Genomic DNA, 16,470 nt, shown 5'->3' with positions numbered 1-16,470 from the left:
GGACTTGAGGTTATGGGGAGGGGGAAGGGTGAGCTGTGACGGGGCGAGGGAGAGTCATGGACATATACACACTAACAAACGTAGTAAGGTAGATAGCTAGTGGGAAGCAGCTGCATGGCACAGGGATATTGGCTCGGTGCTTTGTGACAGCCTGGAGGGGTGGGATAGGGAGGGTGGGAGGGAGGGAGACGCAAGAGGGAAGAGATATGGGAACATATGTATATGTATGGCTGATTCACTTTGTTATAAGGCAGAAACTAACACACCATTGTAAAGCAATTATACCCCAATAAAGATGTTAAAAAAAAATAAATAAAAAAAAAATAAAAGAGGAATCATATCTAGAACATATATATGAAGGATTCTTAAAACTCAATAGTAAAAATAAAAATCCAATTAGAAAACAAGCCAAAGGCATGAAGAAAGATTTTACTGGAGACGATATACACGTGGCAAATAAGCACGTGAAAAAATGTTTCAACATTCCTATCCATTAGGAAAATGCAAGTTAAGACCATGGTGAGATATCTCTACACACCTTATCAGAACAGCTAAAATAAAAAATAGTGAGAATATCAAATTCTGGTGAGGCTGCAAAGAGACTAAATCTCTCATACAACGCTGGTAGGAGTATAACATGGTATGGGAACTCTGGAAAATAGTTTGGCAATTTCTTAAAACTCTAAACATAAACTTATCATATGACCCAGCAATTACACTTCTGGGTTCACACAAAAATTTACATATGACTGTTCATAGCAGCCTTATTTGTAACAGTCAAAAACCATAAACCACCAAAATGTCCCACAATAGGTGAATGGTTAAACAAACGGTGGTACATCCATACTATGGAATATTATTCATTAATAAAAGGAAATGAATTACTGACACACGGAACAACTTGGATAAATCCCAAAGGCAATACAATGAGTGAAAAAAGCCAGTCTCAAAAGGTCACACACTGTATGGTTCTCGAATTCACATTCTCTAAATCATACAGTCAAAATTACAATGTTAGACAGATGAAAAATAGATTAGTAATTGCCAGGTGTTAGGGATAATGGGGGGATGGGAGAAGGTGATGGTTGTGATGATAAAGCAGTAGGGGATAACTGGGGTGGTGGCTACATTAATATAAGCATGTGATAAAATGGCAGAGAACTATACATACATTTTCTATCAATGTCAGTTCCTAGTTTTGATATTATACTATACTTATATAAGATAACCAATGGGGGAAACTGAGAGGAGGGTACATGGGACCTCTCTGTACTATCTTTGCAACTTCCTATGAATCTATAATTATTTCAAAGTAAAAAGTTAAATAGAAAAGCAACAGTTCACGGGAGTTCCCTGGTGGTCTAGTGGTTAGTATTTGGCGCTTTCACTGCTGTGACCCGGGTTCAATCCCTGGTCAGGGAACTGAGATGCTACAAGCTGCACAGCACAGCCAAAATTAAAAAAAAAGAAAAATTGAAACAAAAATAGCAACAGTTAGGCAAATGGTGCTGGGAAAGCTAGATACCATGTGAAAATAAAGAAGTTGGACCCTTACCCAACACCATATATAAAAACTAACTCAAAATGGATCAATTACCTAAGTCTAAGAACTAAAACTCTAAAGGTCTTCCAAGAAAATATAGGGCAAAAGCTTCATGACAATGGATTTGGCAATGATTTCTTTGATATGACACCAAAGGCACAGGCAATGAAAGAAAAAATAGACAAATTAGACTTCATTAAGATTAAAAAATTTTGTGCATCGAAAGAGAATATCAACAGAGTAAAAAGGCAACCCATATAATAGGAGAAAATATTTGCAAATCATGTATCTGATAAGGAATAATATACAGAATATATAGAAAACTTCTAAAACTCAACAACGAACAATCTGATTCAAAATTGGGTACAGGGCTTGAATAGTAATTTCTCCAAAGAAACACGCAATAGGATGGCTATAGGAAACACACACACACACACACACACACACACACACACAAAATCCCCAGAAAATAAAAAGCATTGGCAAGGATATGGAGAAATTGGAACTCTGTGCACTGTTGGTGAGAATGTAAAATGGTACAGTGCTATGGAAAACATTATGGAGGTTCCTAAAAAAAAGTAAAAATAGAATTATCATATGATCCAGCAATTCCACTTCTGGATATATATCCAGAAGAGCTGAAACCAGGGACTCAAAGAGATATCTGTACACCCAAGTTCACAGTAGTAGTATGCACAACAGCTAAAAAGTGGAAGCAACCCAAGTGTTCATTGACAGATGAATGGATAAACAAAATGTGGTATATACATACAATGGAATATTATTCAGCCTTAAAAAGGAAGGAAATTCTGACATATGCCACAACATGGATGAATCTTGAGGACATTATGCAAAGTGAAATAAGCCAATCACAAAAAGATAAATACTGTATGATTAGACTTATGTGAGATACTTAGAGTAGCTGAAATCACAGAACAGTGGTTGCCACAGGGTGGGTGGAGGTGAGAATGGGGAGTTATTATTTAACGGGTACAGTTTCAGTTTTGCAAGATGAAAACAGCTATGGGAGATGGAGGGGGGTAATGGTTGTACATTATGAATATATTTAATACCACTGAACTCTGCTGTACTTAGAAATGGTTAAGATGGTAAATTTTGTTATGTATATTTTACCACAATGAAAATTATTGAGGGGATAAAGCAATACATTGGTTTTATTGTAACAATCATATATTTAAAAAAAAGGAAAAAATCCTAATATTAGATGAATTGTGACTTGGAATAAAATTTTCACTGTCAGTCTCATACATGGAATCAAAAAGATCATACCTCATTATATATGGAAATAAAGATGATTTACTCTGTGTTGATGACTCAAAAAGTAGTTTTACTGATGACAAGAATCCTCCTGTCAAAAATGTTACTGAAGAGTTTAAATAAATTGCTTTAAGAAGTATGAAGTAGAAAAGAGCAATACGGTATTTCTAAATTCATTAATTCATTCAATTAATAGTTACTGAGGAGCTACCACATGCCTGGCATTATTCTAGGTGCTGGGGTTATGACTATAGACAAGAGAGACGAAAATACCTGCCTGCATGGATCTTATAAAGTGATGTATCATTTTATATACAGTTACATTAAATAGGTACTCATTTCCAGATTAGTAAGTAAAATTTTAGTTGAAATTTGACCAGTTAATCTATAGCCATAATTGTTTATATATTAAATTGAATAAATGCTTTTCTGAATCATTTCAGTGAGAAAACTGAGATTGCATTATATTTAAGCATCACAGCATTATGATTATGAAATACCGAGGCAACTGTAATTTGTATTTGAGCTATATGATTTTAAAAATTCACATTCCATTGTTATTAGAACAAAGTACATAGGAAATAATACTATTTTAAAGATATTCTTTGCCTACATATAAACTCTTGGGGCTAGGGCTCCTATCAGGTTTTACTATATAATAAGTTAAGGTACAGAGTTTCTATTTGGTCATGTTTCCAAATGTACTGGAGCTAGCGATGTGTCATATGCCTTTTCATAAATTATCTCAGAGAGTAATCTCCCATCCATGAGCACCCTATATTACCAAAGGAAAAAATGTTCGAACCCATTGGGATTACATCTGCCCTACCTCCTTTGTCCTCCTTCTCCATTAACCCCTGAATTAGCTTACAAATCAGCACTAGCAACTCCTTTCCTCATGAACCTAAGTTTTCTAGAAAACCAGTCTTCCATTACCTTAGGGAAGGTGAATGTTTTCCCATCCTGCCACCCTAAAGAGATATATTCTGTCTACCATGTTCTTACTGTCCCCTTGGCACCCCTACTTAGGCTATCACTGGGGCATGGAGTGGGGACCACACAACAAGAAGAAAAATATAATGTCTGGAATGATTATCTCTGTAGACAAAAAAGAAGTACTTGACAGTAGGGTTTTGATTATTTGATTTTGCTTTTGTTCTTAACTCATATAAAGTACACAGTAAAAAAGGGAAATATTGTGTTTTCCTTCGACCTTTCCTCCCCTCTTTTCTCTATTCAAATTTTAACCTTTACAATCAATTTCTTCATAAAATAACTCATTTTTTTCCATTCACAATATGGGCTGTTTCATTATAGTACTTAGAACTCACATCTATTGACTTAGATTAAAACTCATACAATTAGAGAATGTATAAAAATATTATTAACACTGAAAAAGTCTTATATTTATAAATATTCAACTTGGATTTAAACCTAAAACATAAAATTGATTAAAAGTTTATAATAAAGAAAGAAATGCTCAAAAATTTCCAAATAAATCATCACATTTTTTTCCATAAAGACTTCCCAGGAGAACGATATTTATTTTTAAGAAATTACCCTTTTTTCAGATTTCCCCCCTAAAATACCATTTCAGCAAGTAACACCACCACACCCTACTCAGTGTAGTTCTAGTGTAGCTCTTAGAGGACTCAGCACAATCTCAGCAGTAAAGCAAATAGACTTGAGGGCAGATTAGCAATTAGGTCATGAAAAACAGGCAGCATAAAATAGCTATTGTTAATCTGCATGAGATGAATTTACTCAATTAAGCAGATGGAAATGTTATTATGAATTCAGTATTCCAATGATGGTCTTTAAAATTAAGAAGGATGGGGGCAAATGAAATGCACACTGGGGGATCTGGGGCCTTTATGTGTTAGTTCTAAAGTATACAATGTAGAACACTGTAATGAAGTTAACAAAATTAATTAAAAGATTCTTTGCATGTAACCATTAGAGACTACATTTAAAAATACATGACAGCTTTTGACGTTATTAAGAGTAATGTGACTGTTCTTTAACATTCTTAATGTTGATACCATCACCTTTTCTAAATATACTACTGATATCAAAACATGAGCGACAGAAGTCTTATTACTCAGAGCCTAGGATGAGTATTGTTTTTAATAAAGTTTCTGGCATTTAATTTCCTCATTTTCAGTTTCAAGAAACCATAAGCTAGTAATGAATTTTCCACCTTTTTAGAAGACTATCACACATTTTTGCTGGCATACAGAGTTTTCAGATATTTACCTATTTTTAAATTAATGTTTCTTTACACAATATTTTTATTAAATAATAACAAATTATTATAACGAATATCATATGATACCACTTATATGTGGAATCTAAAGAAAATGATACAAATGAACTTATTTACAAAACAGAAAGAGACTCCCAGACATAGAAAAACTTACAGTTAGCGGGGGGGGAAAGAGAGAGAGGGATAAATTTGGTCTTTGAGATGAACAGATATACACCTCTATATATAAAATAGATAAACAACAAGGACCTACTGTATAGCACAAGGAACTGTATTAAATACCTTATAATAACCTGTAATGGAAAAGAATCTTAAAAAGAATAGACATGTATGTATATGTGTAGCTGAATAACTTTGCTGTATAACTGAAACATTGTAAAACAACTCTACTTCAATTTAAAAATAAAAATTAAAAAAAATTTTTTTAAAAGAGCATTATCAAATCTGCTTGAGAATTATTATCAAATTCTTAGGCAGAACAAAAGTCTCTAAACAATTTTGGAAAAATAGTCATGAAAACATGACTATGAAAGCAATGAAATTAGTGTATTCATACTGCCTCTGGTAAATTTTGGTTTAGTTTGATATTTTTCTCTTTTCTTGTAAATGTCATTTCCCCCCCTCCTTTCTTTTTTTTTGCGGTACGCGGACCTCTCACTGTTGTGGCCTCTCCCGTTGCAGAGCACAGGCTCCGGACGCGCAGGCTCAGCGGCCATGGCTCACGGGCCCAGCCGCTCCGCGGCATGTGGAATCTTCCAGGACCAGGGCACGAACCCGTGTCCCCTGCATCGGCAGGCAGACTCTCAACCACTGCGCCACCAGGGAAGCCCCTTCCCCCTGCTCCTTTTGACTAGTCTTAAAAGGCTTAGAAAATTTTTATGTAACAGTTTTACTTAAAAGTAACAATTATATAAAAATTACATTTAAAGTTTCATTTATTCATTGATTTATTCAATTTCATTAAAACTATTTCAACAATTGCTCTAACATCAACTTCTGTTTCAATCTTTGGTTTAATATAACAATAATAATCATTTGTCCACCCTTACCCTGCTCTGCAAAACACACATCAGTCAACCTTAATACGTAATTCTCTAACATCCTAAACTTTCCCTCTTAAACAGAAGTCTGCTTTAAACAATGATATAGTTTATCTGAATATTATTTTGTGTTTGTAACTGTTGAAACTTTTATTTTTTTATTGGAGTATTGATTTAAAATGCTGTGTTAGTTTCTGCTGTACAGCAAAGTGAATCAGCTATACATATACATATATCCACTCTTCTTTAGATTCTTTTCCCATATAGGTCATTACAGAGTATTGAGAAGAGTTCCCTGTGCTAAACAGTAGGTCCTTATTATCTGTTTTATATAGAGCAGTGTGTATATGTCAATCCCAATCTCCCAATTTATCCCTCCCCACCCCTTTCCCTCCGGTAACTGTAAGTTGGTTTTCTTCTTCACTAATATTAACGCTCATTAATATTCATGGGATTATATTAATTCATATATTTAGTCATTCATCCATTTATTAAACATTTACTCTGTGCCAGGACACTATATTCAATGCTGCAGACACAAAGATGAAAAAGAAAGTCCCTGTTCTAAAGCTGCCCAGACACCTGAAGGTTGTATAAGGCAAAAAATGGTCCCCTAACCATGACCATGTTCTAATCCCCAGACCTGGGAATATTTTACCTTACATGGCAAAAGAGACTTTGTAGATGTGATTAAGCTTGAGATAGGAGACTATCTTGAATTATCCAAGTTGGCCCAATATAATCACAAGTCCTTAAAAGCAGAGAACTTTTCCCAGTTATGATCAGCCAGAGATGTGACAACAGAAGAGTCAGAGAGATGAAACATTGCTGGATCTGAAGAAAGAGGAAGGGGGCCAAGATCCAAGGAGTGTGGAAGGCCTCTAGAAGCTGGAAAAGGAATGCAGCCTTGCTTGATAACCTTGATTTTAGCCCAGCGAGACTCATGTCAGACTCTGAGCCATACAACTATAAGATAATACATTTGTGTTTAAGCCACTAAATTTGTGGCCATTTGTTAGTGCAAAAATAGAAAACTAATACTGGGATCATCTAGTCCAACATGTTTTTCTGACAGATGAGGAAAGTAAAATCCTCAGAGTCACACATTTAGGTAGTAGCAGTGTACTCTTTGGGTTTGGAGAGAACATAATTCTCCTCTATTCTCAAACCACGGTCAGCGTCAGGGTAAAGACAGAAAGCTAGACTTTCAGTATGTGAAGGGAAATGGCCATGACCATTTTTCTGTATATACTGAAAGTGTGAACCGAATGCGTGGCATACTAATACCACAGTTGCTCTTTTCCAGTTTGATTTGGCTAAATGACTTCTATGCGCTGCAGAAACGCTTTTACTGTTTACCCTTAAAGCACACAAGTTGTTTTCTAAACTACACATGCTGTGTATTTATATACACTTATAGGCGTGAAGTGACCAGGTATTAAGGGTGTTTACACTGTCTTCTGTGCCCAGATTGGTACCATGCATAGCATTCAGAAATGAAGTCTGAACCAAAAACATTCATATTGGAATTTTTTAAAAAATAGACTTCACCTCCATGAATTCAGTCAACAATTACCTACTGAGAACCTACTATGTGCCAGGGACTCTTTAAGGTCCTTGGATAGTCATAACAGTGAACAAAACAGATGAAGTCCTTACCCTCATGAAGCTTACATTCTATTGGGGGGACCAGAGAGTAAACAGAATGAATATATAAATTAAAGTTAAGTAGCGTTAAATGCTCTGGATAAAGATGAAGCAACGTAAAGGGACAGAACGTATACGTGTGGGAAAGATGTAGATATACAAACTTAGACAAAAAGACCAGGGCTGGTAAAATGTCTTAACAGTATATTCAACTTTTCCTAAAATCAGCAAGAGCTGTCTTTAGTGTTCAATGGAAGATTTCAACATACTGACACTTTAGCCAAGGTTTTTCATGTTATATAACAATAATACAAACGAAACAAAGGCTTTCAAAACAAAAATCATTGACATTTTCAGGCTTCCTGTTTACTACTGTAATACAGCAAGCTGGGGATCAACTGGATAGACTCAGCACTAAATATCAATGACAACTGCAGCACTGGAGTATTTAAGGACTTTCTAGATTTTGGATGCCTCTCAGATTAAAGGAACTATATGACCCCATGTTAATTTTACCCCTCCTGATATTGAGCTGTGGGTGGTTCAGAAATTACTAATATAGTATTTTCCACATATAGTATATTAAGTACAAGTAACTCCATTTACAGAGTAGCAAAGAAAGCACAGAAAATTTAATTACTATTGAATTTAAGGGAAAATCCAAATTTAAATAATCAGTTTTATATAATATAGTTAATACAGTAAGAAAATGTTTAAAACTCACTTTGAAGTGTTTCAAGTTCGGCTCTAGTCAATGCATCTTCCTTTTCCTTCAATCTTGTTTCTTTATATTTAGCATAAAACTGCCCAGCATCCTGAAAAAAGAAGTAACAAATAAATTAACATAAAAGTCAGTTTGCTTTGATGGTATTTTCCACATAACTTCAATTTAAAGCAGTGTATTCAGGGACGCGGGTTCAATGCCTGGCTGCGGAACTAAGATCCCACATGCTGCGGGGCAACTAAGCCTGCGCACCACAACTACTAAGCTTGCACACCTCAACGAGAGAGCCCACAGGCCGCAAACTACAGAGCCCACGCTCCCTGGAGCCCGTGCACCACAACTAGAGAAGAGAAAATCTGCACGCCACAACTAGAGAGAAACCCGCGTGCTGCAAGGAAGCCATAATGGAAGATCCTGTATGCTGCAACTAAGACCCGATGCAGCCAAAAAAAATAAGGAAAATAAATAAATAAAAATAAAATAAATATTAAAAAAACTATTTAAAGCAGTATATTCATTTAATAAGTAGTCTTCCTCTGCGTTTATGCTTTCAAATTTTATGATGAACAGAAGAAACTGAATAAGCAGTTATCTACGATTTCTCTATCTTAGAGAACTAATGAAAGCCAGAAACTACATGAGTATAAATATGTTTAAGTAAAGCCTTTACTCTCAGATAGGAAAGGGATGTATCCTCTTCCTGTTTTCTTCCATTGTATATTTTCTCAGTATTATGCATGGACAGAGAGCAGAAAAACACACTTGCTGAACTGAATTATTTGATATCATAGTAAATTATATTATTGTGACTAACAAAGTACTAACACTATTTTCATATTAGTCCCTTAACTCCAAAAGATTTTCAAAATTACTATATGCAAATCTGATTGTGAAACTTCTATGACCATATAGATACAAGTGAAAGTTGTCACTCCACTGAGAGTTGAGGATTGAGGACACACACTATACGCAAATACTTAGGTGTCAAGATACAGTGGCTAAGTCTCAAGGAGTGGCAAATAGGATAGGTAAGACTTTAGCAGAGTACCGAAAAAAGACCAGGCCTTTAATCACAGACATGGAGATAAACAAGTTGGTGCTCTAGGCATATGAAGATCCTGACAGTGAAAAAAGCAAAAACAGATAATCTTCCACCACCCCTTGACTCAAACTCCATCTGTTCTATAGCAATACTACTTGTAGCTGCCAGGCTACACCGTGCTATGCTTTCATGTCTTTCTGTATGCTTTGCATTCTAGCTAGAACATTTTGCTCCCCTACCATTACTCTGAAGAACTCCTACTCATCCTTGAAAACCCTATTCAAGCATCACCTCTTTTGCAAGTCTTTCTGACCTTCCCTGGAAGAGTAATTCTCTCCTGTATACTGCTTCTGTATTTAAACCCATTTCTATGGTTGCTTGTATCATGCTGTATTCTCTTCTAGAAAATGAGAAATCTGAGACAGGGTTACTTGTATGCTCAGAGCACAGTATCTAGCATCAAACAGGCACTCAATAAGCATTCTTTGAACTGAGCTAGACTGAAATATATGAGAAACCTAGTAAAGAAAGAAGTAAAAGAGCTTGATGAATGACTGGTGTGGAATAAGAAAAAGATATCAAGGATAACTCTAGAGTAACATTCCCAGACTGTATGACTCCTAGAGCATATAAATCATAGACCTGTCTGAGAGGATTTTAGTTCTGCAGGAAATGAAGGAACAAAATCAATCCTTGGCTCTACCTCAATTCAGATGTAAATGCATGAACACCTACCCTAGAATGAGATTATCTCTTTTCAGCTATGACTGTTCAAATTTAAGCTTTCTCCTGGGGTCTATGTTTCTTAGGGTTATAAAAGAACCCTTTTACTTGATAATTAATCAGGGAAACGACAGGGCACTTCTAAAATTACTGAATCAATATAATAAAGATATACCTCTTATTCCTTCCATTCCCACTTTTAGGTTCCTACCTCACTTCTTCTAGAAGGATTTTTTTTTTTTTTTTTTTTGGTGGTATGCGGGCCTCTCACTGTTGTGGCCTCTCCCGTTGCGGAGCACAGGCTCCGGATGCGCAGGCTCAGTGGCCATGGCTCACAAGCTTAGTCGCTCCGCAGCATGTGGGATCTTCCTGGACCGGGGCACGAACCCGTGTCCCCTGCATCAGCAGGCGGATTCTCAATCATTGCGCCACCAGGGAAGCCCATAGAAGGATTTCTACAAGCCCTGGGCCAGCTAAATAACAGCATAATTTGAAGGGCACAGAGGTCATACATCTGACTTATCCTCCCATGCCCATATTTACTTTATTTTTTTAATTATTATTTTCTTAGTTGCGGCATGTGGGATCTTTAGTTGCAGCACGCAAACTCTTAGTTGAGGCATGCGGGATCTAGTCTCCTGACCAGGGATCGAACCAGGGCCCCTTACATTGGGAGTGCAGAGTCTTAGCCACTGGACCACCAAGGAAGTCCCCATATTTACTTTATTTTGTTTTTTCTTTTTTTTCTTAACATTGTTATTGGAGTATAACTGCTTTACAATGGTGTGTTAGTTTCTGCTTTATATCCCCATATCTCTTCCCTCTTGCATCTCCCTCCCTTTTGCGCTCCTTATCCCACCCTTCTAGCTGGTCACAAAGCACTGAGCTGATCTCCCTATGCTATGCTACTGCTTCCCATTAGCTATCTATTTTACCTTTGGTAGTGTATATATGTCCCTGTATACACTTACCCGTCCCCCTCCCCGTGTCCTCAAGTCCATTCTCTAGTAGGTCTGTGTCCTTATTCCCGTCTTGCCCCTAGGTTCTTCATGAACATTTTTTTTTTTAAGATTCCATATATATGTGTTAGCATATGGTATTTGTTTTTCTCTTTCTGACTTACTTCACTCTGTATGACAGACTCTAGGTCCATCCACCTCACTACAAATAACTCAATTTTGTTTCTTTTTATGGCTGAGTAATATTCCATTGTATATATGTGCCACATCTACTTTATCCATTCATCCGATGATGGACACTTAGGTTGTTTCCACCTCCGGGCTATTGTAAATAGAGCTGCAATGAACATTGTGGTACATGACTCTTTTTGAGTTATGGTTTTCTCAGGGTATATGCCCAGTAGTGGGATTGCTGGGTCATATGGTAGTTCTATTTGTAGTTTTTTAAGGAACCTCCATACTGTTCTCCATAGTGGCTGTATCAATTTACATTCCCACCAACAGTGCAAAAGGGTTCCCTTTTCTCCACACCCTCTCCAGCATTTATTGTCTGCAGACGTTTTGATGATGGCCATTCTGACTAGTGTGAGGTGATATAGCATTGTAGTTTTGATTTGCATTTCTCTAATGATTAGTGATGTTGAGCATCCTTTCATGTGTTCGTTGGCAGTCTGTATATCTTCTTTGGAGAAATGTCTATTTAGGTCTTCTGCCCATTTTTGGACTGGGCTGTTTGTTTTTTTGAAATTGAGCTGCATGAGCTGCTTGTAAATTTTGGAGATTAATCCTTTGTCAGTTGCTTCATTTGCAAATATTTTCTCCCATTTTGAGGGTTGTCTTTTCTTCCTGTTTATGGTTTCCTTTGCTGTGCAAAAGCTTTTAAGTTTCATTAGGTCCTATTTGTTTATTTTTGGCTTTATTTCCATCTCTCTAGGAGCTCGGTCAAAAAGGATCTTGCTGTGATTTATGTCATAAAGTGTTCTGCCTATGTTTTCCTCTAAGAGTTTGACAGTGTCTGGCCTTACATTTAGGTCTTTAATCCATTTAGAGTATATTTTTGTGTATGGTGTTAGGGAGTGTTCTAATTTCATATTTTTACATGTAGCTGTCCAGTTTTCCCAGCACCACTTACTGAAGAGGCTGTCTTTTCTCCATTGTATATTCTTGCCTCCTTTATCAAAGATAAGGTGACCATATGTGCGTGGGTGTATCTCTGGGCTTTCTATTCTGTTCCACTGATCTATATTTCTGTCTTTGTGCTAGTACCATACTGTCTTGATTACTGTAGATTTGTAGTATAGTGTGAAGTCTGGAAGCCTGATTCCTCCATATCTGTTTTTCTTTCTCAAGTTTGCTTTGGCTATTTGGGGTCTTTTGTGTTTCCATACAAATTGTGAAATTCTTTGTTCTAGTTCTGTGAAAAATGCCAGTGGTAGTTTGATAGGGATTGCATTGAATCTGTAGATTGCTTTGGGTAGTAGAGTCATTTTCACAATGTTGACTCTTTCAATCCAAGAACATGGTATATCTCTGCACCTACTTGTATCATCTTTAATTTCTTTCATCAGTGTCTTATAGTTTTCTGCATACAGGTCTTTTGTCTCCTTAGGTAGGTTTATTCCTAGGTATTTTATTCTTTTTGTTGCAATGGTAAATGGGAGTGTTTTCTTAATTTCATTTTCAGATTTTTCACCATTAGTGTATAGGAATGTGAGAGATTTCTGTGCATTAATTTTGTATCCTGCTACTTTACCAAATTCATTTATTAGCTCTAGTAGTTTTCTGGTAGCATATTTAGGATTCTCTATGTATAGTATCATGTCATCTGCAAACAGTAACAGCTTTATTTCTTTTCCGATTTGGATTCCTTTTATTTCTTTTTCTTCTCTGATTGCTGTGGCTAATAATAGTGGTGAGAGTGCACAACTTTGTCTTGTTCCTGATCTTGGAGGAAATGGTTTCAGGTTTTCACCATTGAGCATGATGTTGGCTGTGGGTTTGTCATATATGGCCTTTATTATGTTGAGGAAAGTTCCCTCTATGCCTACTTTCTGGAGGGTTTTTATCATAAATGGGTGTTGAATTTTGTCAAAAGCTTTTTCTGCATCTATTGAGATGATCATATGGTTTTCCTCCTTCAATTTGTTAATATGGTGTATCACACTGATTGATTTGCGTATATTGAAGAATCCTTGCATTCCTGGGATAAACCCCACTTTATCATGGTGTATGATCCTTTTAATGTGGTGCTGGATTCTGTTTGCTAGTATTCTGTTGAGGATTTTTGCATCTAAGTTCATCAGTGATATTGGCATGTAGTTTTCTTTGTGACATCTTGTCTGGTTTTGGTATCAGGGTGATGGTGGCCTTGTAGAATGAGTTTGGGAGTGTTCCTCCCTCTGCTATATTTAGGAAGAGTTTGAGAAGGATAGGTGTTAGCTCTTCTCTAAATGTTTGATAGAATTTGCCTGTGAAGTCATCTGGTCCTGGGCTTTTGTTTTTTGGAAGACTTTTAATCACAGTTTCAATTTCAGTGCTTGTGATTGGTCTGTTCATATTTTCTATTTTTTCCTGGTTCAGTCACGGAAAGTTGTGCATTTCTAAGAATTTGTCCATTTCTTCCAGGTTGTCCATTTTATTGGCATATAGTTGCTTGTAGTAATCTCTCATGATCCTTTGTATTTCTGCAGTGTCAGTTGTTACTTCTCCTTTTTCATTTCTAATTCTGTTGATTTGAGTCTTCTCCCTTTTTTTCTTGATGAGTCTGACTAATGGTTTCTCAATTTTGTTTACCTTCTCAAAGAAGCTTTTAGTTTTATTGATCTTTGCTATCATTTCCTTTTTTTCTTTTTATTTCTGATCTGATCTTTATGATTTCTTTCCTTCTGCTAACTTTGGGTTTTTTTTGTTCTTCTTTCTCTAATTGCTTTAGGTGTTAGGTTAGGTTGTTTATTTGAGATGTTTCTTGTTTCTTAAGGTAGGACTGTATTGCTATAAACTTCCCTCTTAGAACTGCTTTTGCTGCATCCCATAGGTTTTGGGTCGTTGTGTCCCCATTGTCATTTGTTTCTAGGTATTTTTTGATTTCCTCTTTGATTTCTTCAGTGATCTCTTGGTTACCCGTATTTACTTTAAATTTCAACAGAGTTTTGGTTAAGAATTTATGGTCCCTTAACACTCCCTGCACCCCCAAAATCTCAACCCTGGAAAAGTCTTATTTTATATTAAACCATACCAGTCATTCGTTCCTCAGTATGAAGGAATGAATGGCTTATTAGCTTCTTTCCAGAGAGTAATTGTTAATAGTAGGGAAATGGTCAGGAAGGCATTGCCTCCTTAGGGAAGTAGGAAGGGTTGCACCATGTAAGAAGGGCACAGATAAGTTATTTATGAGGTGTGAAAGATGACGAGTTGAAATCAAACACCATAGTATAATAGAATGAGATAGAATATAGTGATGAAGAGGGCAGATTTTAGAGTCAAGCTGCCTGGATTAAGATCTCGGCTTTGCCATCTCACTAGCCATGTGACATTCAGCATTACTTCACTTTCCTATGGGCGAATTTTCTCACCCATCAAACGGGGATAATACAAGTACCTAACTCATAAGGTTGTTGGAAAGATTAAATGTGTTAATATATGGGAAACACTTAGAATAACATCTTGCACACAGTTAGGCCTTATATATGGTACCTATTTTTATTATTACTTCATCATTTTGCCAAGAACCTTATTCTCCACCACAAAGACAGGGTGAGTTTTTCTGCTTCATAGTAAACCAAAACTCCTGCAGAATCCTGCATCTTCTCACTTACACGACTTCTCTTTACCTGAACCTTCTTCAGCTCAGTGCAAAAACCTTTTGCTGGACAATCCCTTCCTAGTGGTTCTAACAAATCTGAACATTTCTCTGCAAATGTTTCTTCCTTCTGCTGCAGCACAGAATTCCACTAAAAATTCCTTTTGGAAATATGCATTAGATTCAAAACCACACTTATCTGAGGACTGCAATGCACCCAATCACCTTAATCTACTCCATCTAATTCCAAGAGTTTTAACACATTCCCTTGTCTCACTCACTGTTTGTTCTAGGCAAAGAATCCTATCTCCCTTTTGCCCCATTTCTAAGCAATTATTTAAATGTTCCTCATGCTTTTTCTTTCCTTCATATCTTGTTTGTACTTGCAAATTATAATTACAATATGTCCACTCTAGGAAGCATTACTTCTTTAATAAACCTACGATCTCAAATAATTCTACTGTACTCAACAAACTCTTTGTTCCAACCATCCTTCTGTAGAGTTTGGTGTCCCATACTTTAAGATGCACTGACAAACTGGAAGACTTTAAAAGGAAAGTGATCAAATGGTGAGGGGCCTTGAAACTATATACATATACATACACTCAGATTACTTTCTATTATAGGTAATTATACAATATTGAATATAGTTCCCTGTGCTATACAGTAAATCCTTGTTGCATATCTACTTTATGTATAGTAGTTTATATCTGTTAACCTCATACTCCTAATTTATCCCTCCCCTCCTCCCTTTCCCCTTTGGTAACCGTAAGTTTGTCTTCTGTGTCTGTGAATCTGGGCTTGAAACTGTATTTAAAAGGGAATGGAAATGAGAAGATTAGGGATAAGTTTTGATTTTGGATAAATACAAAAAAAGAGCTTGCTGATAATTATAATCACCCGAAAATGAAACAGACTGGCTTTGCAGGTAATATTCAAGAAAAGACCAGGCTAGTGACAGGGGTGGGGGGTAGGGATTGGGGGTTGGGCTGTCATGTATTCAAAAGAGGTTGAATAAGAGCAGTTGTTTGCAACCTCCCCCCCCACCCCATTCTTCAAGAGAAGCTAATTCATGTGAATACCATTGTTAAGTAGGGAAAATAAACACAAAGTCTCATTTTGAGCCCAGAATAAGCCCCAGTTTACCTACACAGGAAAGGATAAATTTCTTGTGGATAAACTTCTCATCCATCTTTGGAGACACTGCCTGGCACATAATAGATGCTTAATAAGTATTTAATGAGTGAATGAATGCTTAATCAATCAGGACTCTGGACTGCCTAGGTTTAGCTGCATAATACTGTCTTAAAACTACAGAGTTTACACTGTTCCAAACATAGAGTTCTTATCTTCGAGGAGCATTATATAATCCTTATGGATGGAACATGAGGAAAAGCTTTTACTCTAGAATCAATTCTCTTAATACTTAAAATTTCTTGGAGGGCTCAA

At 36.4% G+C, this 16,470-nt stretch overlaps 1 protein-coding gene across 1 annotated transcript in view; it reads right to left on the bottom strand.

The window, feature by feature from the left end:
• DNAJC1 (DnaJ heat shock protein family (Hsp40) member C1) overlaps positions 1–16,470 on the bottom strand; it is a 207,602-nt gene that overhangs the window by 98,802 nt on the left and 92,330 nt on the right. The window contains exon 7 of the mRNA XM_030837139.2: positions 8,499–8,589. Coding sequence (XP_030692999.2) covers positions 8,499–8,589 — 91 coding nt within the window. The remainder of the gene's footprint in view (positions 1–8,498; positions 8,590–16,470) is intronic.

Source organism: Globicephala melas, chromosome 2 (assembly GCF_963455315.2).
Source record: "Globicephala melas chromosome 2, mGloMel1.2, whole genome shotgun sequence".
Lineage (NCBI taxonomy): Eukaryota > Metazoa > Chordata > Mammalia > Artiodactyla > Delphinidae > Globicephala > Globicephala melas.
This window is presented reverse-complemented; position numbering and strand designations above follow the sequence as displayed.